At 42.9% G+C, this 25502-nt stretch overlaps 1 protein-coding gene across 3 annotated transcripts in view; it reads left to right on the top strand.

Annotated features, from left to right (window-relative positions):
- Nucleotides 1-25502, top strand: part of LOC124001621 — a 49182-nt gene that overhangs the window by 17258 nt on the left and 6422 nt on the right. Inside the window, exons 1-5 of one of the 3 annotated variants that reach the window (XM_046308579.1) lie at nt 14394-14889; nt 15353-15483; nt 16243-16416; nt 24288-24449; nt 24801-24912. In XM_046308579.1, coding sequence (XP_046164535.1) covers nt 14613-14889; nt 15353-15483; nt 16243-16416; nt 24288-24449; nt 24801-24912 — 856 coding nt within the window. In that variant the 5' untranslated portion in view covers nt 14394-14612. Of the gene's footprint in view, nt 1-98; nt 1613-14393; nt 14890-15352; nt 15484-16242; nt 16417-24287; nt 24450-24800; nt 24913-25502 lie in introns of those variants that run through there. The other 2 variants (XM_046308578.1, XM_046308577.1) reach the window with 2 other exon arrangements.

Raw genomic sequence — 25502 nt, 5'->3', positions numbered from 1 at the left:
GTGGTTAATATTTTAGAATATCTTGTCATGTTTCTGTGTGTACAGCAAAAAGTTTGTTATATAAACCATTATGATTTCTCTTCTATTTGTTTTTTCAGTCTGCTGTCAATGAGGACTTGTTGATATCCAGTGTTGCAGGTGGGAGAGACTGGACCTCTGAGGTGGCTGGTCACAAACCCTGGCCCCGGATCAGGATCATGGATCAGGAGCCGCCGCTCTTCCTTCCTGAGTCTGATCCGCGACAGATAATCCACCACCACACAGAACACAACCAGTGGACAGTTGGACTGAACAATCTCAGTCCTGGTGGTCATCAGAGAGACCGAGGCTCCAGTCAGGGATCCAGTCTGCAGCCCAGACCCTTCTCTTCACAGTCTCAGTGCAGGGATGAAGCAGGGCCTGAGGCTGATAGAGATGGACCCTCCTGTTCCTATGATACAAACACTGCAGTATCCATGATGAACAGAGCAGGTCACCCTGGGCTTCAGCCTTCAGAGAGAGTGGTGGGAGATTCCCCTGATGGGAATCTAACAGGACATATGTCTTCTCTTTCAGGGTCTCGTCTAATGCCTAGTGACTGGGTTCATAAAAGGCCTGGACCTGGGTCTAGTCTTCCTCAGCTACCTCATCGTTACCCTACCAACACAACACACAATCCCAACAACACCCAAACAATGGCTAGAGGTCAAGGAGGGAGCTCAAACACTAACCACCTAAGGGTGGTGGCTCCTACTTCTACCTCCTCTGGTGTCATTGGGTCACAATGTGGGAGGCTGAGTATTAGGACGGATGCCGACAAGCCGTACGCCTGCCCCACATGTGGGAAGCGCTTCGCTCAGGCGAATTATGTGAAGATGCATCAGACCGTTCACACCAAGGAGAAGCCCTTCAAGTGCAAACTATGTTACAAGAGCTTCTCCTTCCTGACTAACCTTACCAGACATAGGAGTGTCCACAATGGGGAGAAATCGTAGCAGTGTGGTTTTAGATGTACACAGAGGATATCTGGGAACTATTCTTTAGCTGACATATTATCGTTATCTTGTGAAGTGTCTTGGGGTAAGTCCCTCAGTTCAGTGGCGACCCCAGACATTTTTCATAGGGGTGGCCAGATGGGGCCACTGAAAATATTGGGGTGGCAGACCAAAAGCTTTAACTGAATTTTAGGAATTCTATTATGCTGTTGTAGTATATAGGCAAGTTGAAAACGATGTCAAAATGAGAGTTAAATCGGATATACTTTGGTTTCTTATTTTGCAGTTAATGTTACTATTTATCTGATGTGCATAGACTAATACCGGTACAATTAACATTTTGAGTTCCACAACAATCCTGTTTTAATGTGTCATGTATCTGTATATACATGTGTTTAGGCGATTCATTGTTCGTCAAATAGGCTTGTCCTTTTCCTTAAAAAGACAAATATAAAGCTTTAATTTGAAGGAGTACATTGATTGTAAGGAACAATACATTTACTGGGAACAAGTCTTCTCGAGTTTAGAAACACCACACAGAGGCCTCCAATTATATTTAATACAGCTTTATTTGGCTGTTGCTGTGTCTTTTTGTAAACGAAAATATTATATTATATATGTCCCAAAATGAAAAACAAAAGCATAATCACGGACAACAATATACATTTTACTATAGCCTACTCACAACCTATTCATATCCCTGCTTTATTAGGCTACATTCTTTTCAGTACAGCTTTATTCGCCTGTTGCTGTGTCTTTTGGCGAACACATTTACAAAATCATCAAGATGTATGGCACAAGCCCTTCTTGACTCTACACTTAATCAAGACTGTCTTGAGAAATACAATGAGTGACGAGCGATTGAGCAATTTGGGGGTGTTAACTTTAGCACAGAAAAACGGCACCCACATGCTGATTCAAGGCTTGTATCCCTTGCATTATGACCAATTTTCTTCAGAGAGAAGCACATCAACAATTGGAATGAATGAACCTGCCCGAAATGACTCCTTATCTGTGTTGACCCGTCTTTGAACTATTGGAGTGGAAATGTAATACCCTTGATGTGCCCAAGTTGAATTGTGGGGACTGTAAAATATCTAACAGATGTTTTATCTCACCAAAAACATTGGTGAATGTTAAGGAATAAGGAGGCCAACAAACTTTATATTTGGGCTAATAGACCTCTTGCCTCTACAGCTCTGTCACCATTTCTCTCTTCAGATATTTCTTTCAGTAGACGTATGATGGCTGGCAGTCTGTCCCTCACGGTCTTGCAAGCATTGTACCTACATGTCCACAGTGTCTCTATCAGCTGTTGTAACTCTCTCGGGGCCCCCTGAAACATCTCCCTTTGTACCTCTAGCCACCTTTGGTACACATATGACCCTGACACAAAGACATACAGTTTCTGCAAAATAGAATAAAAAAATAGGCTTCAGGGATGCATTTTACACTGTCAACTAATACTACATTTAAGCAATGTGCATTTCATTGAACATAAAAAGCTAATGGGGCCTCTGATTTAATGAGTGCTTGCACACCTGTGTCCTTTCCACTCATGACAGAGGCACCATCATATGCTTGCCCTACTAGGTGGTTTCTGTAGTCAAGGCCATACTTCTGCAGTATTTGTACAATTTTCTGTGAAACTGCTGTAGCATCCTGGCGCTCTGCTGCTTCAAAGGTGAGGAAACTTTCACATACAGTGCCTTGCGAAAGTATTCGGCCCCCTTGAACTTTGCGACCTTTTGCCACATTTCAGGCTTTAAAGATATAAAACTGTATTTTTTTGTGAAGAATCAACAACAAGTGGGATACAATCATGAAGTGGAACGACATTTATTGGATATTTCAAACTTTTTTAACAAATCAAAAAGTGAAAAATTGGGCGTGCAAAATGATTCAGCCCCCTTAAGTTAATACTTTGTAGCGCCACCTTTTGCTGCGATTACAGCAGTAAGTCACTTGGGGTATGTCTCTCAGTTTTGCACATCGAGAGACAAGACACATAATTAACAAGACATTTGTGGAGTGGTTGAACAACAAGTTTTAATGACTCCAACCTAAGTGTATGTAAACTTACAACTTCAACTGTATATACAGGGGGTACTGGTACCAAGTCAGTGTGCGGGGGTACAGGTTATTTGAGGTAATTTGTACATGTAGGTAGGTGTGAAGTGACAATGTATAGATAACAAACAGCGAGTAGCAGCAGTGTACAAAAGGGGGGGCAATGTAAATAGTCCGGTGGCGATTTTATTAATTGTTCAGCAGTCTTATGGCTTGGGGGTAGAAGCTGTTACATTTACATTACATTTAAGTCATTTAGCAGACGCTCTTATCCAGAGCGACTTACAAATTGGTGCATTCACCTTATGACATCCAGTGGAACAGCCACTTTACAATAGTGCATCTACATATTTTAAGGGGGGAGGGGGTGAGAAGGATTACTTTATCCTATCCTAGGTATTCCTTAAAGAGGTGGGGTTTCAGGTGTCTCCGGAAGGTGGTGATTGACTCCGCTGTCCTGGCGTCGTGAGGGAGTTTGTTCCACCATTGGGGAGCCAGAGCAGCGAACAGTTTTGACTGGGCTGAGCGGGAACTGTACTTCCTCAGTGGTAGGGAGGCGAGCAGGCCAGAGGTGGATGAACGCAGTGCCCTTATTTGGGTGTAGGGCCTGATCAGAGCCTGGAGGTACTGAGGTGCCGTTCCCCTCACAGCTCCGTAGGCAAGCACCATGGTCTTGTAGCGGATGCGAGCTTCAACTGGAAGCCAGTGGAGAGAGCGGAGGAGCGGGGTGACGTGAGAGAACTTGGGAAGGTTGAACACTAGACGGGCTGCGGCGTTCTGGATGAGTTGTAGGGGTTTAATGGCACAGGCAGGGAGCCCAGCCAACAGCGAGTTGCAGTAATCCAGACGGGAGATGACAAGTGCCTGGATTAGGACCTGCGCCGCTTCCTGTGTGAGGCAGGGTCGTACTCTGCGGATGTTGTAGAGCATGAACCTACAGGAACGGGCCACCGCCTTGATGTTAGTTGAGAACGACAGGGTGTTGTCCAGGATCACGCCAAGGTTCTTAGCGCTCTGGGAGGAGGACACAATGGAGTTGTCAACCGTGATGGCGAGATCATGGAACGGGCAGTCCTTCCCCGGGAGGAAGAGCAGCTCCGTCTTGCCGAAGTTCAGCTTGAGGTGGTGATCCGTCATCCACACTGATATGTCTGCCAGACATGCAGAGATGCGATTCGCCACCTGGTCATCAGAAGGGGGAAAGGAGAAGATTAATTGTGTGTCGTCTGCATAGCAATGATAGGAGAGACCATGTGAGGTTATGACAGAGCCAAGTGACTTGGTGTATAGCGAGAATAGGAGAGGGCCTAGAACAGAGCCCTGGGGACACCAGTGGTGAGAGCGCATGGTGAGGAGACAGATTCTCACCACGCCACCTGGTAGGAGCGACCTGTCAGGTAGGACGCAATCCAAGCGTGGGCCACGCCGGAGATGCCCAACTCGGAGAGGGTGGAGAGGAGGATCTGATGGTTCACAGTATCGAAGGCAGCCGATAGGTCTAGAAGGATGAGAGCAGAGGAGAGAGAGTTAGCTTTAGCGGTGCGGAGCGCCTCCGTGATACAGAGAAGAGCAGTCTCAGTTGAATGACTAGTCTTGAAACCTGACTGATTTGGATCAAGAAGGTCATTCTGAGAGAGATAGCGGGAGAGCTGACCAAGGACGGCACGTTCAAGAGTTTTGGAGAGAAAAGAAAGAAGGGATACTGGTCTGTAGTTGTTGACATCGGAGGGATCGAGTGTAGGTTTTTTCAGAAGGGGTGCAACTCTCGCTCTCTTGAAGACGGAAGGGACGTAGCCAGCGGTCAGGGATAAGTTGATGAGCGAGGTGAGGTAAGGGAGAAGGTCTCCGGAAATGGTCTGGAGAAGAGAGGAGGGGATAGGGTCAAGCGGGCAGGTTGTTGGGCGGCCGGCCGTCACAAGACGCGAGATTTCATCTGGAGAGAGAGGGGAGAAAGAGGTCAGAGCACAGGGTAGGGCAGTGTGAGCAGAACCAGCGGTGTCGTTTGACTTAGCAAACGAGGATCGGATGTCGTCGACCTTCTTTTCAAAATGGTTGACGAAGTCATCTGCAGAGAGGGAGGAGGGGGGAGGGGAGGAGGATTCAGGAGGGAGGAGAAGGTGGCAAAGAGCTTCCTAGGGTTAGAGGCAGATGCTTGGAATTTAGAGTGGTAGAAAGTGGCTTTAGCAGCAGAGACAGAGGAGGAAAATGTAGAGAGGAGGGAGTGAAAGGATGCCAGGTCCGCAGGGAGGCGAGTTTTCCTCCATTTCCGCTCGGCTGCCCGGAGCCCTGTTCTGTGAGCTCGCAATGAGTCGTCAAGCCACGGAGCGGGAGGGGAGGACCGAGCCGGCCTGGAAGATAGGGGACATAGAGAGTCAAAGGATGCAGAAAGGGAGGAGAGGAGGGTTGAGGAGGCAGAATCAGGAGATAGGTTGGAGAAGGTTTGAGCAGAGGGAAGAGATGATAGGATGGAAGAGGAGAGAGTAGCGGGGGAGAGAGAGCGAAGGTTGGGACGGCGCGATACCATCCGAGTAGGGGCAGTGTGGGAAGTGTTGGATGAGAGCGAGAGGGAAAAGGATACAAGGTAGTGGTCGGAGACTTGGAGGGGAGTTGCAATGAGGTTAGTGGAAAAACAGCATCTAGTAAAGATGAGGTCGAGCGTATTGCCTGCCTTGTGAGTAGGGGGAAGGTGAGAGGGTGAGGTCAAAAGAGGAGAGGAGTGGAAAGAAGGAGGCAGAGAGGAATGAGTCAAAGGTAGACGTGGGGAGGTTAAAGTCGCCCAGAACTGTGAGAGGTGAGCCGTCCTCAGGAAAGGAGCTTATCAAGGCATCAAGCTCATTGATGAACTCTCCGAGGGGACCTGGAGGGCGATAAATGATAAGGATGTTAAGCTTGAAAGGGCTGGTAACTGTGACAGCATGAAATTCAAAGGAGGCGATAGACAGATGGGTAAGGGGAGAAAGAGAGAATGACCACTTGGGAGAGCCTTTTGGTCCTAGACTTGACGCTCCGGTACCACTTGACGTGCGGTAGCAGAGAACTTGTATGACTGGAGTCTCTGACAATTTTATGCGCTTTCCTCTGACACCGCCTATTATATAGGTCCTGGATGGCAAGAAGCTAGGCCCCAGTGATGTACTGGGCCGTATGCACTACCCTCTGTAGCGCCTTATGGTCAGAGGCTGAGCAGTTGCCATACAAGGCGGTGATGCAACCGGTCAGGATGCTCTCGATGTGCAGCTGTAGAACCTTTTGAGGATCTGGAGACCGTGCAAATCTTTTCAGTTCTTCTGAGGGGGGAAAGGTTTTGTCAAGCCCTCTTCACAACTACCTTGGTATGTTTGGACCATGATAGTTTGTTGGTGATGTGGACACCAAGGAACTTGAAACTCTTGACCCAGTCCACTACAGCCCCGTCAATGTTAATATGGGCCTATTCGGCCCACTTTTTCCTGTAGTCCACGATCAGCTCCATTGTCTTGCTCACATTGAGGGAGAGGTTGTTGTCCTGGCACCACAATGTCAGTTCTCACGACAACGATGTGACGGCCTACCACTGTTGTGTTGTCAGCAAACTTAATGACGATGTTGAAGTTGTGTTTGGCCACGCAGTCGTGGGTGAACAGGGAGTACTGGAGGGGAGTAAGTACACACCCCTGAGGGGCCCCAATGTTAAGGATCAGCATAGCAGACGTGTTGTTGCCTACTATTGGGGTGGCGGCCCTTCAGGAAATCCAGGATCCAGTTCCAGAGGGAGGTTTTTAGTCCCAGAGTCCTTAGCTTTGTGGGCACTTCGGTGTTGAATGCTGAGCTGTAGTCAATGAACAGCATTCTCACATAGGTGTTCATTTTGTCCAGATGGGAAAGGGCAGTGTGGAGTGCGATTGTGTCATCTGTCGATCTTTTGGGGCGGTATGCAAATTGGAGTGGGTCTAGGGTGTCCGGGAGGATGCTGTTGATGTGAGCCATGACCAGCCTTTCAAAGCACTTCATGGCTACCGACATGAGTGCTACGGGGTGGTAATCATTTAGGCAGGTTACATTCGCTTACATTTACATTACATTTAAGTCATTTAGCAGACGCTCTTATCCAGAGCGACTTACAAATTGGTGCATTCACCTTATGACATCCAGTGGAACAGTCACTTTACAATAGTGCATCTAAAACTTAGGGGGGGGGTGAGAGGGATTACTTATCCTATCCTAGGTATTCCTTGGGCATATAAACTATGGTGGTCTGCTTGAAACATGTAGGTATTACAAACTGTCAGGGAAAGGTTGAAAATGTCAGTGAAGACACTTGACAGTTGGTCCGCGCATGCTTTGAGTACACGTCCTGGTAATCCGTCTGGCCCAGCGGCTTTGTGTATGTTGACCTGTTTAAAGGATTTGTTCACATCGGCTACCATGAGCATTATCACACAGTCATCCAGAACAGTAGGTCACTGATGTTGCCTGTGCCTGTTTGTCACTGTCATGTTCTGTCATGCTCTCTCGCTGCCTCTGCCTGTTCATTGGCTTGATCAGTGATGTTATCATCATCTTCGACTTTATCCTCATTAACGTTAACCCTCTGCTGCTGCATCTCCCCTGTCCTACTTTTCTTCTTAAAGAAAGAGATATCTGTGGACTTTCTCTTCATTGTCTGCAAATTGTCATAGCTACAGTCACTAACGTAAGCTAGCTAGCTATTTCGACACCATCAAAAAAACGCGCCGTTTACTGAATACATACATTTTTTTACTCTACGTAGTATTGTATGACTTACTTACTGTTTAGCAGTCTGGTAGTCTCAACTCAACAGGCCAGCTAGGCTACCTTCCGATGATGCCACCAGAGACACGAGGCTGAGCTCAGCTGCTGCTGTCCATGAGGCAGACTGTCATCTGGCAGTGCACTGTGCAGTAGCAGGCCGGGGGAGGAGTGACGCAGTGACGGACAGTCAAAAGCGACTGGTTGGCTATGCATTTGTTGTTTTCTTTCACATGAACGATTCAGAAAAATATACATTATTGATTTAAATGAATAGTATCTAATGTAAAATGTCAGAGAGAAGCATATTATGCGACTCGCGTATTATGCGACTCTTCATGTTATTGAAGAGCATCACATTTCCCCTCTAAATTTGTTTTTGCTTATGTTCTATTCATGACAAATATAACGACCCTCCCAATATTATTTGGCATAACCAGGTGGTACCTGTTCCTTTATGTACTATAATTATGTGATCAAATCTGTTAATAAATTAGAAAGAATGTTGTCCTTTTGATATGTTGATTTTGTAATTCCTTGTTCATCGTTTAGAATTCAAATTGGCCTTAGTTTCCTTGTCTTATAGTGCTTTGAGCTTGAAAGATACTTTGAATAGGAGTTTTGATGTGTAATGTAATAAGCAGTACTGTACTTTAAAGCCCTCATGCAGTCTTTTGAATTGTATTTTTAAATCACTGTGGTTGTTTATTTCATGAAATGACCTCAAAATATATGTATTATTTATTCATTTCCCTGAACCTCTCTTTGCCATTGAAATGCTCAGGGGTAAATCAATGTTTATTCAATTACTGTGACTGCATCCTTGTTGATTTAAATAAAACTTTCCATACGTTTGCCCATGGAAGAAGTGGTCAGAAAGTGTCTTTAAAAAAAACCTGAATGACTACAAATTGAATGTACAATCACTGCAGAATAAACTGGATGAGCTCCATTCAAGACTATCCTATCAACGGGACCTGAAGAACTTAAATATTCTGTTTCTCGGAAACTTGGCTGAACAAGGACATGGATAATATACATCTGCCTGTTTTTTTCCTGTGCATCAGCAGGACAGAACGGCAGTGTCGGGTAAGCTCAAGGGGGGTGGTGTGTCTTGTTAACAACAGCTGGTGGGCAACCTTTAATATTAATGAAGTCTCCAAGGTTCTGCTTGCCTGAGTTAGAATACCTCATGATAAGCTATAGACCATACTATTTACCATGCTGGCATTAAGACAGGACTCAATGAGCTGTATAGGGCCATAAGCAAAGAAGGAAATACTCATCCAGAGGTGGCGCTCCTAGTGGCCGGTGATTTGAGCGCAGGAAAACTGAAATCTGTCTTACCTCATTTCCACCAGCATGTCACCTGTGCAAATAGAGGCAAACACTCTAGATCACCATCTCCACACACAGGCATGCATCCAAAGATCTCCCTTGTCCTTCATTTGGCAAATCTGACCATAACTCTATTCTCCTGATTCCTGCTTACAAACAAAAACTCAAACAGGAAGTACCAGTGACACGGTCAATATGTAGACCTCCACAAGTCTGTTTCATCCTTGGGAACAATTTCCAAACGCCTGAAGGTACCACGTTCATCTGTACAAACAATAGTATGCAACACAGCCGTCATACCGCTCAGGAAGGAGATGCGTTCTATCTCCTAGAGAAGAACATATTTTAAAAAGTGCAAATCAATCCCAGAACAACAGTAAAAGATCTTGTGAAGATGCTGGAGGAAACCGCTCCAAAAGTATCTATATCGAAATAACCTGAAAGGCCGCTCAGCAAGGAAGAAGCCACTGCTCCAAAACCGCAATAGAAAAGCCAGACTACGGTTTGCAACTGCACATGGGGACAAAGATCGTACTTTTTGGAGAAATGTCCTCCGGTCTGATGAAACAAAAATAGAACTGTTTGGCCATAATGACCATCGTTATGTTTGTAGGAAAAAGAGGGAGGCTTGCAAGCCGAAGAACACCATCCCAACCGTGAAGCACGGGGGTGGCACCATCATGTAGTGGGGGTGCTTTGCTGCAGGAGGGCCTGGTGCACTTCACAAAATATATGGCATCATGAGGAAAGAAAATTATGTGGATATATTGAAGCAACATCTCAAGACATCAGTCAGGAAGTTATAGCTTGGTCGCCAATGGGTCTTCCAAATGGACAATGACCCAAATCTCTAGTCAGGTCGGCACCGAGCTCAGACAGTCTGTGTTTTAAAATACCATAAAGACATATTGTTTTACCCTAATTCTAACTAGAACTACACATTTATTGATTATGATTTTATACATTCTAATCAATTCCATACAATTATATATTTCAGGGCGAAATATTCTAATCATTCAATTAACAGATAATTCTCAACTAACAGAACCCAGTTTATAATATAATGTGCATAACTATAGATAAATCCGACAGGAGAGTTTGAGTGATGGAAGTTGGACAGAGGATCTCAAAGTCCCTGAGCAAGAAACACTTAGCCTAACATTCATTTTTTAAAGTTTGTCCATTTTCTGGCAATTATGCCATCATTATGTGCCAGATGTTAAGACTACAAACCTTTATAAATTGCCCATTTGCGAGATTGACTTGTCATTTCAATAGGCTACAGACTAAAATCTGGATTCATGATCGTAATAACATTTTTTTCATGGTTCACTTAGATAGATGCAGGTAGCCTATAGCCCCTGATAGGCCTACGACTTCTAAATGTAGGAATGATTTAGCAGCTTACTTAGTTCAAACTAACAGACTCATTTATTCAACATGAATAGTTTGGCAATTTCGAGGTAAGAAGTGCTTTTGTTTTCCAATAGCCTTATCAAATTTAAGGTATGACGCAGATGCAGACAGTGTTGAAGAAACAAAAGTTTATTTCTAATACAGAGGCAGGCAAACAACAGGTCAAAGGCAGGCAGGGGTCAATAATCCAGAGAGGTGGGGAAAGGTACAGAACAGCAGGCAGGCTCAGGGTCAGTGCAGGCAGAACTGTCAAAACCGGGAAGGACTAGAAAACGAGCAAGAAACAGGCAGGAGCAGGGGAACAAATGCTGGTAGGTTTCACAAACAAATTAACTGGCAACAGACAAACAGAACACAAGTATAAATACACAGGGGATGATGGGGAATCTAGGCGACACCTAGAGGGGGGTGGAGACAAGCACAAAGACAGATGTGACAAGCCTGCTGGAATAGGCTACTGAGGATGGGGTTGTAATTTCAGTCACTAAAATAAATATGAATAATATGTCAGCAAGACAAAGGAGCTGATCGTGGACTACAGAAAATGGAGGGGCGAGCATATTGACGGGTCTCCAAGTTCCTCCGTATCCACATCACTAAGGATCTATCATGAGCATGACAACGCCTCTTCCCCCTCAGGAACCGGAAATGATTTGGCATCAAGTTTAGAGCATCTTCACTGGCTGCATCATCGCTTGGTATGGCAACTGCTTAGCATCCAAACAACAAGGCGCTACAGAGGGAATTGCGTACATAGAAATACTCCAGCCACCCAAGTCAGACTGTTCTCTCTGCAACCGCACGGCAAGCGGTACCGATGCTGGGACAAACCAGACCCTGAACAGCTTTTACCCCCAAGCCATAAGACTGCTAAATAGTCTCGGTAGCTATTTAGTTAACTATTTAACTATCTGCATTTGGCCCTTTTTGGCACTAACTTTTTTTTACTCATCACATACGCTGCTGCTACTGTTGACTATCTGTCACTTTATTTCTACTTATGTACAGTACCAGTCCAAAAATTGGACACACCTACTCATTCAAGGGTGTTTCTTTATTTGTACTATTTCCTAAATTGTATAATAATAGTGAAGACATCAAAACTATGAAATAACACATAGGGAATCATCACTTTGAAGAAACCACATATCATATATTTTGATTTGTTTAATATTCTTTTGGTTACTACATGATTCCATATGTGTTATTTCATAGTGTTGTCTTCACTATTATTCTACAATGCAGAAAATAGTGCAAATGAAGGAAAAGCCTGGAATGAGTTGGTGTGTCCACACTTTTGACTGGTACTGTATGTTTAGTGGAGTCTTTGCCTATTATCTTAGTGTTCATTGCTCCATAGTGTGTATTTGAGTTACTAAACTACAAAAATCGAATCCTCATCTGATAGAGAAGCTTCAAAAATGTTATTGCTCAAGGTTTTCTACACAACTTGTACCAGTGTGATTTATCCAGTGTTTCCTGATCCTGAGTTCTCTCTGGAACATTTCTGCTCTATTTTTATTCTCTTTGCTGACAACACAACCCTTTTAAAACAGCAGTGTCAAAGACAGATCAAATCATTGGTATACCCCAGAGCTTTCGGAGTTCATTCAACTGAGAAACCAGGCCTGGTCCAAAGCAAGGCAAACTGACTCTGTAGCTGATTGGCAATCTTTCAGACAATTTAGAAACATATGTACTATTTTGATTAAGAAAGCTAAATCAAGCTACTTTATAAGCCCTCTCTGACTATGGAGGTAAACCAATTATGCAAATTCCTCTCCTCTGCCTAAGCACGTTTTGTCAGACTGGCATCATTACTGAAATAATTGTAATACGTGATGCATTTTATTTCGGCAGGCTATTTATTTGCTAGAAATGGTGGTTTAAATAAGAATGTTTTCCCTCACAGGCCCCCGAGCCTGTTTAGTAGGGTTGTAAACTTGAATTGGAATGTGGCTGAAGGAGTTGATGGGTTTTTTCAGGGCGGACTGGGGCAAAGAATTTGGGCCTGGCATTTTATCCACACCAGCCCACATCACCGAGCGCCGCCAACTAATTTTCCCCTGGCGTCACTAACTTTTACTGCTGGTAGCACCAGCCCATGATATGGTCGAACCCAAATAATGAGTTATCTAATCAAGTCATTCATAGGGCAAAAAAACAAACATTTCCCCAATTCTCATTTCCAAAATCTGGTCACCTTAATTGACAATATTGCAAATATAGCACATCAAAATATCTTGAAATCATACATAAAACGTCCAAGCAGGAATATATGAGTTCCTGATATGACTCGATATCACTTTTGCTATGGCAATAGCAGCTAGAGGCAGGAAAACAATGTGCAGACAGTGGCGGATTTGGGTATAGGCAACATGGGCAGGCATCTTGCCGGGGGAGGCACGGGGCACCCGCACATTTGCACGTCACGTCAATGATATCATGTCACTGTGTGGGACTATGGGTCAATTAACCTTGTCGGAGTGGGCGGCTGATTCTAGTTTGTGAGCTAGGCAGGCTACTGCCTGGGAAGGTCTCCCACTCAGAAGTATGAGATGGGGATTGGGTTGGGGAAGGTTGACCTCAGGTCTCCCCACTGGAAGCCCGAGGTAGGGGGAGCAGGGGAATCTATCAAATAGTGCACCTCTAACTTTGTACAGTACTAAAGCAATTAATAAAATCAGTCACACTATGAAATGCTACCAAATAAACCACAATTCATTCATAATACTGTGAATATATAGTTTTATTTAAATAATTTTTTAATATTTTTATTTCACCTTTATTTAACCAGGTAGGCCAGTTGAGAACAAGTTCTCATTTACAACTGCGACCTGGCCAAGATAAAGCAAAGCAGTGCGACACAAACAACAACACTGAGTTACACATGGAATAAACAAACGTACAGTCAACACAATAGAAAAAAGTCTATATACAGTGTATGCATATGGAATGAGGTGGTAAGGCAATAAATAGGCCATAGTAGCGAAGTAATTACAATTGAACAAATTAACACTGGAGTGATAGATGTCCAGATGATGATGTACAAGTAGAAATACTGGTGTGCAAAAAAGTAAATAAAAACAATATGGGAATGAGGTAGGTAGATTGGATGGGCTATTTACAGATGGGCTATGTACAGCTGCAGCGATCGGTTAGCTGCTCAGATAGCTGATGTTTAAAGTGAGTGAGGGAGATATAAGTCACAGACATATTGTTGAAATTTTTCCGGGTTTGTGTGAAATCGTTCATATAAAGCCAGTCTGCACACCCAAGGTGAATTGGTTTAGTTGTAACTCTTGGTTGACAGTGTTAGGGGATGGGTAATGTATTGACACTCCAGTGACAAATCAACACATTTGTTTCTATTTGTCTTTGTTACTTTTTGATATGAGTCTTATTTTTGTATATTGATATAGTTTTAAATGTTATGATTTATTTATTTGTGTTGTTCCAACTGTCTGAATAAAAATGACAGTTAGTGCAGAATGGTGCGGGGGAGGGGGAGTTCGCCCAGGGAGCCATACAAGCTAGAACGGCCACTGTGTGCAGATAACTGTTGGTCAATAGGGTGTTTATTTGAAATACCACATTTAGGCTGCATTGGCAAATTGGCTTGGTTATACTGTATCTGTGCGCTGACGATTAATTTGATACATTATAGTTTATTTCCTCAGACCTTAGTTTCGGCCCCTATCCTTTCCCCATTCAGTTTTCCCACAAGGCTGGCTGAAAGAACCAGAGTTAACTTATTTCCGGGTTTTAGGACTACACGCTGGCGTGCTCTTGATTTTTAATTTGAGCAAATCTAAGCGATATCCGACTCCATCACCAGTCCAAACTCTCGCGGTAAATCAATTGTAGATCTCGTCCGCAGCTCCATCTAGTCACAACCGTTTCACAACGGTACCAAGTTTGACATTTATTAACACCATGGAACTGAAACATATGACTAATTTAACAGCACAGCATCAGGTACTTACACCAGGCAGTATTTAATTCGCATTGGAGACGGGACTTGGTTGATAGATGTATCTAGGTAACGCTAATTAGCTGCTAACAATGGCTAACTGTATGGGTTTTCACACTCAAATAGCCTCCATCTTGGAGGTGCTAGCGAATGCAGCAGTGGCAGACATCTGTAAACTCGTAGACGACGACTATGCGGTGTTTCGTTTAGAAATCACTCAAAGCCAGAAAGAAAACAGGGCATTGCGGAGGAAACTACTGGAACTGAAGGTGTCACGGGAGCGCGCAGAGAGGACAATACGAGAGCGCGTTCTCGCCAGTCGTCCCAGTAGTGTCAAGATCCTTGACCGATACAGAGGAATGGCAAGAGGTACATTTTGCAGAAGTCTGAGGCTGCGCGGCCTGTCGCAGTTAACATAAAAATGTATTAGTCACATACACGTGTTTGAATGTTATTGCGGGTGCAGCGAAATGCTTGCATATAGCTCATTGTATGTCGCCCTGTTCCACTCTGCACGTGTTCAGATGTGTTACCCAGAATTGGGTCTTAGTCAGTTTTTGGATAGTATGATTACTTAGTGTCTTTGCAATATGGCTATCATATTCTAACCAAAATCTTGATTTACTGCATTTCTTATTATTTACTCAATGTGATCCATGAAATCAATAAATAGTATATCAAGAAGTTTTGAGTGTTACCTTACATCCTTGCCAATTGTAGATGGTGTCAACATAACCATGGGAAGTAGGGGTGCTGCAACTCCCCCCTGATATATAGAAGATATTAGCCCCCCCTAACCTAAACACCTCTTTTCCCCCAATCACACACTCAGGTGAAGGACATCTCACTGGAGGCCACAGGAGCATTGTGAAGCCATTGGGACATGATACATGGAAACATGAACAACCAATCACTGTTGATGAAGAGAGTAAAACCTCAACCCAGAAAGTTATCGTGATAGAGGTTAGTGTAATAGTGTTGCATAAAATGTGCTATTTGTAAATCAAATGTGGACCTTTTATTTCAGAAAGGCTCCCCTCAGCTATTCACTTGCTTACATGTACATCCTTATTTATCTGCCATTGGGGACCTTGTGAGACTTCCCTACAACATTGTGTACAGTTACATGCACACAATAATGTGATTTATTAACTCTAGTGAAATGAGTTTGGATCAACTGAATGTATGCATCATAGAAGTAGTTTTCACAAACTTTACAAGTCCCAATTCCGAATCAAATATGCTTCCCAAAAATAACATGATATAATGTTTATTTTGATTGGCGATTTTCTACATTTATCAGAGTGCCAAAAGATGTGTCCATGTAAACAGGACTATTATGGAAATGGTTTTTCTTGCAAAGCATGTCAACGTTTTGATTGAACTATTATATTAATCTGACTATCCACAGAGGGAGGCTCGTTCGGCTAGTGTTAGTATATGCGCAGATCAAATACACCGCTGGAACACCGATTTTAAGGTGTTTACATGTCCTAATAATTCAAAAGATTTCTCAGAAAACCAGGTCTTTTAATCGGCGTATGCTTACTTTGATTTTGACCTTAAGGCGATTAAGATAAGCAGAGTAAGGTGTTTCCATAACTATTGCATAATCTGCCTACTGCCATAATCAGTTTAATATATCATTTTTACTGTGCATGTAAACATACTCTTTGTTATCCAATTTAACTCATGTACCGATAACCTCCTCTCTTGTGTCAGTCTACAGATGCAGAGGCTGCAGGTCCTGAGGTCAAGCAGGAGAGGTCTGAAGGAGAGGAGAACCCGCAGTACAGCAGAGACATCCAGACTGGAGCAACTGTAGCAACCCATGTAGCCACGGAGGACCACACCACCACCCCAGCACAATCCAGGACTCGATGCAACATCATGGAGGTCAGTGGAACACTGAACTCCGTCCTCAATTCCGAGATAGACACCAAGACTTTAACTGTAACACACAGGCTCTTACACACAGGATCTGACCACAGATCAGACCCAGAGAGACTTGGGCTGTGGAGACTGGGCTGTCCTGCTCCCGGCTCAGACTATGTTCCGGTATTTCACCAGAACGAGAGGATGGTTCATTCCCGTGAGGATGGTGATGTGTTAGACACTGGCGGTGAGGATACGCTTTCTTCTTACTCTACAGAGATGGACCCTGGCAACATGCCCTTGGGTTTAAAGACACAGACTGATCTGTCTAGAGGGGACTGGAACCAGTACAGTAGTAGTGTATACTCTGAAGGGTGCCAAGATAAGAAGGTGGAGGGTCTGGTCGTAAATGATGTGACTGTGAAAGTGGAGGGCGACGTTTCTCCCACATGGAATGCAGATGGTCACCTAGGAAACAGATATTGCTTAGATTACAGGGAAAGCTTAGGGACAAATGTCGCGACCCACTTGCCTTTATACACGTTTGGAGACTGTGACACAGTGTCCACGATGATGGGGCCTTCAGATTCACACGGCCGCGTCCTTTCCGATCAGGTATTGCACTCAAACGACAGGGCTAGAGCCCAGGCTCCGGGAGGGGGAACAACATCAGGCAATAGTAAAGAGAAACGGTTCCTCTGCATGTTCTGTAACAAAGGTTTCAGCAGCCCTCAGAGTGTGGATATCCACCAGAGTGTCCACAAAGGGGTTAAACCATTTAACTGTACCCAGTGTCACATGCGCTTCACCCAGTCTAGTGACCTGAAGAGGCACCAGAGGGTCCACAGAGGGGTGAAACCCTTCAGCTGTACCCAGTGTCATATGCGCTTCACCCAGTCTAGTGACCTGAAAAGGCATCAGAGGGTCCATACAGGGGAGAAACCCTACAGCTGCCCCCAGTGTCACATGCGCTTCACCCAGGCTGGCAGCCTGAAGAGGCACCTGAAGGTCCACACGGGAGAAAGGCCTTTCGCCTGTACGCACTGTGGGAAGAGGTTCTCAGAGAGGAGATACCTTAGGATACACCAGCAGAAAAAACATTCCACTCTATAAACTAGAAACCATTCCATGTTATAGCTTATTATGTTTCGATCAAACCCTGCATTAAAGACAAAGATTACTTTTCATTGTTGTCAGCAGAAAAGATCCACAGATTAATTTGGAGTAGCGAAAGTAATACATTTCATTGTTGAGTATTCCTGGTTTGAATATTGCATCTGACAACTTGAATGAGGATGGTAACAGACTATATTGCCACTCCTATTTGTTATCTCTTCAATCTAAGCTTACAGGAAAGTAAGTGCCCTCAGGCCTGGAGGGAAGCAAAGTAATTCTGCTACCCAAGAATAGCAAAGCACCCTTTACAAACTCAAACAACCGACCAATCAACCAGCTACCAACCCTTAGTAAACTTTTGGGAAAAAATTGTGTTTTACCAGATACAATGCTATTTCACAATAAGCAAATTAACAACTGACTTTCAGCATGCTTATAGGGAAGGGCACTCAACATGTACTGCACTTACGCAATGATGATTGGCTGGAAGGAATTGATAATAAGAAGCTTGTGGGAGATGTTTTGCTAGACTTCCGTACAGATTTTGGCATTATCGATCTTTTTTTTTTTTTTACCTTTATTTAGGCCTAGAAACAGTGGGTTAACTGCATGTTCAGGGGCAGAACGACAGATTTGTACCTTGTCGGCTCGGGGGTTTGAACTTGCAACCTTCCGGTTACTAGTCCAACGCTCTAACCACTAGTTAAGAACAAATTCTTACTTTCAATAACGGCCTAGAAACAGTGGGTTAACTGCCTGTTCAGGGGCAGAACGACAGATTTGTACCTTGTCGGCTCGGAGGTTTGAACTTGCAACCTTCCGGTTACTAGTCCAACGCTCTAACCACTAGGCTACCCTGCCGCCCCATTATTGATCATAATTTGATGCTGGAAAAATGCATGGAAAAATGCATGTTATGCCTTTACATGCTCTGCTAATTTGTGGATTTAGAGTTGCATATCTAACAGAACACAGAGGGTGTTCTTGAATGGAAGCCTTCAACATAATCAACATAACATAATCAACATAATCCAGGTAGTCGGGCATTTCTCAGGGCAGTTGTCTATGCCCCTTTTTTTTGGTCTTTAATAATGAGCTGGAACTGAGTAAAGCCTGTGTGTCTTACTGCTTTCACAGATTTATGGTATTTTGCTTGTAATTCTTAAAAAAATTTAAAAATAGGGCAATGTTTATATGAACCCCTTACAAACAGGCACATTTTTACCACATTCTTGCCTGCAATCGGGGGCGGCAGGGTAGCCTAGTGGTTAGAGCGTTGGACTAGTAACCAGAAGGTTGCGAGTTCAAACCCCTGAGCTGACAAGGTACGTGTTCGTTCTGCCCCTGAACAGGCAGTTAACCCACTGTTCCCAGGCCGTCATTGAAAATAAGAATGTGTTCTTAACTGACTTGCCTGGTTAAATAAAGTTTTTTTTTAAATTACAAAAAAATTGCCTTTTATACCTCCTGTGCGCATGCTGGTGGGCATTTATTTGAATAAATCCATTGAATATACACGATCAAAAAATAAATACATTAGACTAATCAAATGTATTTTCGAAGGAATAGAATAGGCTTAGCAGAGTTTAATTATGTTACGTACAAATGAATTAAGTCAATAGTTCATCAAACTCACCCCATTCAGTCAACACACATTTTATAGTAAGAATAAAATACAAATAATATATTTCCTACACAACCACTGTTGTGATATTCTGAAACAGAGCCCAAGCCCATGCTTTTTTGATCCACCTTTCATCTATTTCCTACACCCGCTCTACTTTGTTAGGGAGCAGGAGTAGGGTCTTATCTTCATCATGATCCTGATAGAAAATAAAAGTTGACTTCATATTTCACAATTTCCGCAGGCTTTTGGAGTTGCCTATATGCGATCGAGCAAAATAATAGGTCTACACTTGAATTAGACTACATTATTGAATGCTATGGGTTTCTGATTTGCTCAGCCAGAAACCAAATAGCCTGAGACAAGTCTGTGAAGTCAGTCTTTTGGTCGAGAGTAGGCGTAGGCTACTAAGCAACTGCTAGTGAAGAGCAAAATAATCCACTTGTTACACTGCATAGGCCTATATTACATGCTGCCATTTTCAAATAAATGAGCCAACTATACAACATGATCATGAGCAGCACACACCTCAACTTAGTTAACATTTCCCCAGTCTAATTGTAGCCTAAACAATATCCAAACGGAGGTTCAATGAAAACAAAAATCTGACATTGATTTATCAAGACGAGTCCCAACGCTTGTCTCAAAGCAGCACGAAGGTGCAGTCCCAATTAAAATGGTGCTGAAATTGTGATTTAGTCGATCACGTGGGTAGGCTATTGCTTCAGATTTATTACCACCGATTGGATGACTTTGGGAGATTCATCAAGCAACAATTTGATACGTGCCTTCAATTGCATTAGCCTACTTTATTCCATAATTTTTTTGTCATTCGGTGATATTTATTCTCACAGCAATTCTTTATGGATCCACCCAGTTGTAGTTTAAGAAAACAGTGCACACTTAGTGGTGGGTTATGCGAAGTGATGGGCGAAGTGACATGCCTCAAAGTTTAGAAACTGGTGGGATGATGGTTACAGGACTGTGCAAAGCAACCATTAAGAATTGAAGAGCGTAATGCATGTCAATCATACTACGCGGTAGGCAGAGCTTTACCAACTTGATTACTAGGTAGTTAGGTAGAAATACAAGTTTAGGATTTGATACTGGCAATACCTTTTGAGATATTAAGAGAAAGGAGGAAAAAAGGTTGGCTGTATGGCGAATAAAAGATGCATGCATGCTGATGACTGAACATTATACACGTCAGCTGCCACAGCAAGTGAAATCACTGCAACACTTAAAGAACTGCAGTCAGTTTTAGAATGGGTGGCAAGTAATAAGCTAGTACTAAATATTTAAAAACTAAAAGCAATGTATTTGGGACAAACCATTCACTTGGCAGCAGCTAATGGAGATCATCAATAAATACACATACATTGTGATATACATTCAGTGTACAAAACATTAGGAACACCTTCCTACTATCGAGTTACACCCCCTTTTCTTCTCAGAACCGCTTCAATTTGTCGAGGTACGGACACGTCGTAAGCGTTCAACAGGGATGCTGACTCAAGTTGGCTGCATATGTCTTACCATACCCCGTTTGTTCAAAGGCCCTTAAATATTTTGTCTTGCATATTCACCCGCTGAATGGCGCGCGCACACACACACAAACACACAATCCATGTCTCAATTACCTCCAGGCTTAAAATCCTTCCTTAAGCTGTCATCTCCCCTTCATCCACACTGATCTGAAGTGATTTTAACAGGTGACTTCAGTAGGGGGATCATGGCTTTCACCTGGTCAGTCTATGCCATGGACAGAGCAGGTGTTCCTAATGACTTGTACACTGTGTATAAGCCACATAGCTAAAGTCTGTTACATGTTGTTTCTACTGTATAGGCTCTATGATGTTCAAATGCCTATTTCGTTACTTTCATTGAACTACTTAATTCCCCACCAAGACACCTTTAATGAGAATTTATGCCATTTATCGTGTGTGTGTGGTTTTCATATGGTTTATTTAAAACTTATGTTCAATAAAACACAAAATGGGACTTTTCATACTAAGACTTTCATTCACTCTTTAGTATACATCTCACCCTGTTATACAACAGCAACCAACAGGACTTTATCACCAATATACACTTACTAAATATACCTACACTTACCCACACACTAACAAGCACCTACTGTACACGTCAAAATAGTTTAGTCACATTTGTCTGACTTTTGACTTATCATAACTGCCTTCTCTTTACCCACAACATCATATTTATGTCCATGATGAGTTGAACAATGAAGTCATTCTGTAACTACAGTATAGGACTCAAACGTATTGGGGATGGGTAAACACGTTGGGGCCGTACTTGCGAACATTAAAAGTTGACGTTAAAGGTGAAGTTTAAGTATCAGCAAATTCAAATCCTTGAAGTAGTAGCATGTAATCAAAGGCTACATGTTCGCTGTTCCCATTACATGCACATGTAGCCCTATGATAACCTCACCAGTTGGACGTGTTCCAATACATGTTCATGGAACAGTCCTTATCAGAAGTATAAAATCCTGTACTGATAATCAAAAACTACACGTGTATTTAACTGACTGGTCAAATTGCCCTCTGTGTAGAGTGCCTAGCTCCACAATCTGCAAGGGTTCGAATCTCACATTAGTCTCCACCCCCCCCCCCCCCCTTTGAAATGTAGAATTATATTTGTGTTACTGTGTTGAAGGGATGTAGCCAACAGCTTGACAATTAAGAATGACCATCTTTCTTCAGCCTTGCAGACAAACACTGCCACTGCCTAATAATCATATTGCATAGGCTATATTACATAGACATGTACACCTAAATGTAGCCCTACAACGTTTTATATGCATTTTTATAATCAGCTACTTCGTCACGTGTGCTATTTGACTTGAATGAGCATTACAAAGTATAATAGAGTAGGATTACAGGTTACACTCCGCGTTGCATTATGCCAAAGAACAGCCCTTAGCCGTGGTATATTGGCCATATACCACACCCCCTCGGGCCTTATTGCTTAATTATATAGACGTGTAGGCCTACACTTACATATAGAATGTTATATATGCATGATTATAATCATCCACTTCGTCACGTGTGGACCAGCAGTGAACAATATTTGCCCGTAACAAAAATGTTTAAAGCAAGGGGTTCTCGAACCCGCGGACAATGAACAGTCGTTTACGAGTAAACTGCTTTAGCTCTGTCACCTGAAAAGCAATGATGGCTACCGTACATGACAGCTATTTGACAAGTCCATAAGGCTCCCTACAACGTTCTTTCTTCTTTTCTTTTTTTACTATGTACGACAAACTTAAATGTTGTATAGACCTACATCTTTTTCCCGTAAGAGCACATGGATGTATGAGAAAGGTATTAAGCAAAAACGTGGGATTTTGTCATATATACGAAAACGTAAGTATCCTAATCAAGGGTGCGATGATCATGCAATATTGACACAGGCCGAGTGAAGAGGAACAAAAGTAAACCTTGGGAGTTTGAAATGTATCTCTCTGGTGGCCAAGTTGACCTCTTTTAAGAAATGCCATTGGTTTGTGGAGAAAAAGTTTAAGATCGTTGATAAACTAATACAGAACGTGTTACCGGAAATAATCACGGCCACCTGGTGAGGTTTGCATAGGGCTAAATGTGCAAGCGTATGTAATGGGAACAGCTAACGTGTAGCCTTTGATCACGTACCACTACGTCAACCATGTTAATAGGGTGAGGCTTAACCCCTTACACTCGTGGGAATTGGCCTATATTAAACTTGTCAAATTCATTCCATGGGGGGCCGAGTGTCTGCGGGGTTTGTACTCGATTGATGAATTAAGGTCACTAATTAGTAAGGATCCATTTGGAGATTATGAGAAATTTGACTAAAGGTGAGGACAAAGCAGTTAATCTGATACAAGACTGAATCCAAACATTAACTGTTGATTAGTGTTTTATTTATTTTTACATTTACTGCCATTTTTGCGCATTTGTTAATAACGAAATCTGAAAATACTCTGAATACATTCAGTAACGAAGAATATTCCCGGAAAAAGTTGGGAAAGAGTAACATGAAACAAAAAAAATGACAAGGGTTTGAGTGGGAGGTCTAACTGGTATCTCCAAGTGGCCACACCCACCTCTCCAAAATGTGCGCAGTTCCTACGTTATTTCAATGCACTTTTATGACTCAAAGAATAATCAACTATTGGGAGTTATTTTGAGCTCTACTAGCTGTGCTGTTGAGGAACTAGACCAAGTTGTTTTCTTTGGAACACAGTCCTGCATCCCCGCCATCACACAATTACGGTTGTTCACGCATTCCAGAAACGGTCCATTTAAATCACAATCTGCTCAGGTGGGCATAATTTGAAAGCATGTTCTATTGCCAACATGGCTAGCTAAGTAACAAAATACGATTTTACCGTTTTTGGCTTGCACAAGGCAATTCAGAGAAGCAGATCATACATTTGGTGCGAACAGAATAGTCACAAGTGCATTCAGATGCGTGTTCCACGCTAAATTTATTATGTTCAAAATCACATTATTGGTCGCATACACATTTAGCAGATGTTATTGCTGGTCAGAAGAACCCAGGGTATGATGCCATGTCATCTTGTAACAGTACATCAAGCATAGTGTGTGATCAGAAACGTTGACGATGTATATATTACATGAGTTATGATATGCAAATGTGAAGTGCACATTTGGACTAATGGGTGTTTGGCTTGCTTGTATGACATCAAAGCGGTATTTATGATAATCCTCAACATAGCATCTTGCAAAATACATGAAGTCCTCTTTATGTACAGCATTTCCCTCACTCAGACAACAAAAAAATGGCTAAAATTGCGCAATTAGCGGGAGTGGTGGGGTCAACTTCTTGCCGCACATGGTGTTCAAGTTCAGAACCGTTGTCAATCAAAACCATTACTGCTCTGTGAAGGGGAGACCCTGATCTCTGACGTCATGTATTGCGTGTTACTGTATAGTATTCCAGTTTAGGCGCTTGTCAGTCAAAATCTGCTATTTTTAATCCTGCATATGGGTAAGAGTGTAAAGAGCTACATTTAACTTGTTCTAATGTTTGCAAGTATGGCCCCCACATATTGAAAATGTTTATTATTTGTGTGTATGTACCTGAGGGAGTGTATGTCTGTGTAATCTGTATCTCACCTCTCATCCAGGAGGAGGGTCCAGAGCTGCTGCTGGTGAAGGAGGAGGGTTGTGAGGAGGGTCTGGGGAACCCTGAGGGGACCATGGTCATGGAGGACAACCAGACTACACCTCCTTCTGAACCCACAGAGGAACCAGCTGAGCAGCACAGGACCACACACAGTCTCACTGAGGTGAGCCCACTGTAAACTGTCTGAATGGTATTAGGTCTGGGCCCGTATCCACAAAGCCTTAAAGAACATGAGTGCTGATCTAGGATCAGTTTAGCCTTTTAGATCATAATGAATAAGATTATATGGAGAGATCCTAGAACAGCACTCCTACTCTGAGACTCTTTGTGGATACTGGCCCTGGGCTTGATTTTGTCATTCAAAGACATGATGGCAATGATAAAAACATGAAAGAATATGAATAAACAATTCAACTGACATATTTGCATATTACTCATTGCCCAATCAGAAGATGTTCCATAGCAGGATGCTCATATCAGATTTCTTGATCCAACATCTTCTCATCTCTTACAGTCAGTAGACATGGAAGATGGGAAGCCGGATCTGCTACTGGTCAAAGAGGAGACAATAGAAGATGAACCAGAGAGCATTGATCTGCTGAGTGGACTAAAGATTGGGGAGCAAGGTAAGAAGTACATATAGCCTACATACCAAGTTTATTATAGTTTTGTGTTTATTTATATTAGTTTTAAGAATAATTTGAAATTCAGTTTAGTTTTCAGAACTGATTTACTCACTTTGAAGTTTTATAAAAACATTTATTTCGTTTTTATATTTTTTTGTTTTAGGGACAGAAAGTAGCCTGTGTGTGGGAGGCTCGGAGCCATTTATAATTTCTGTTTTTGGGGATGTCACTTCTTGCCACTGGTGCAGTAATGCATATGGTGATGGGTCAGGTCATTAGGTTAGGTTTAAAGGTAGACTCAGTGAGATGACAGATGCACCAAGTAAACAGTAGTAGTCTGTCAATTCCCTCAATGACGAGGAGCTTTGGAGAGGGAGGCTAAACTTCAACGCTGTTTTCGTCCCGTAGCTACCAAGTTGTAGCAGCATGAAGCGCATCCATGCGCAGATGGTCTGTGTGACTGTGAGAGCAAAATCTTGCAACACCTGTATAGGCTTTTTTACATACCAGCTTTTGGAATACTGCTATACCATATGGTGTGGTTAGCTGATATGTATAATACCCATCTAGGTGTTGTAAGATCTGGCATA

This window comes from Oncorhynchus gorbuscha, linkage group LG17 (genome assembly GCF_021184085.1).
Source record: "Oncorhynchus gorbuscha isolate QuinsamMale2020 ecotype Even-year linkage group LG17, OgorEven_v1.0, whole genome shotgun sequence".
Taxonomy (NCBI): Eukaryota; Metazoa; Chordata; class Actinopteri; order Salmoniformes; family Salmonidae; genus Oncorhynchus; species Oncorhynchus gorbuscha.
This window is presented reverse-complemented; position numbering and strand designations above follow the sequence as displayed.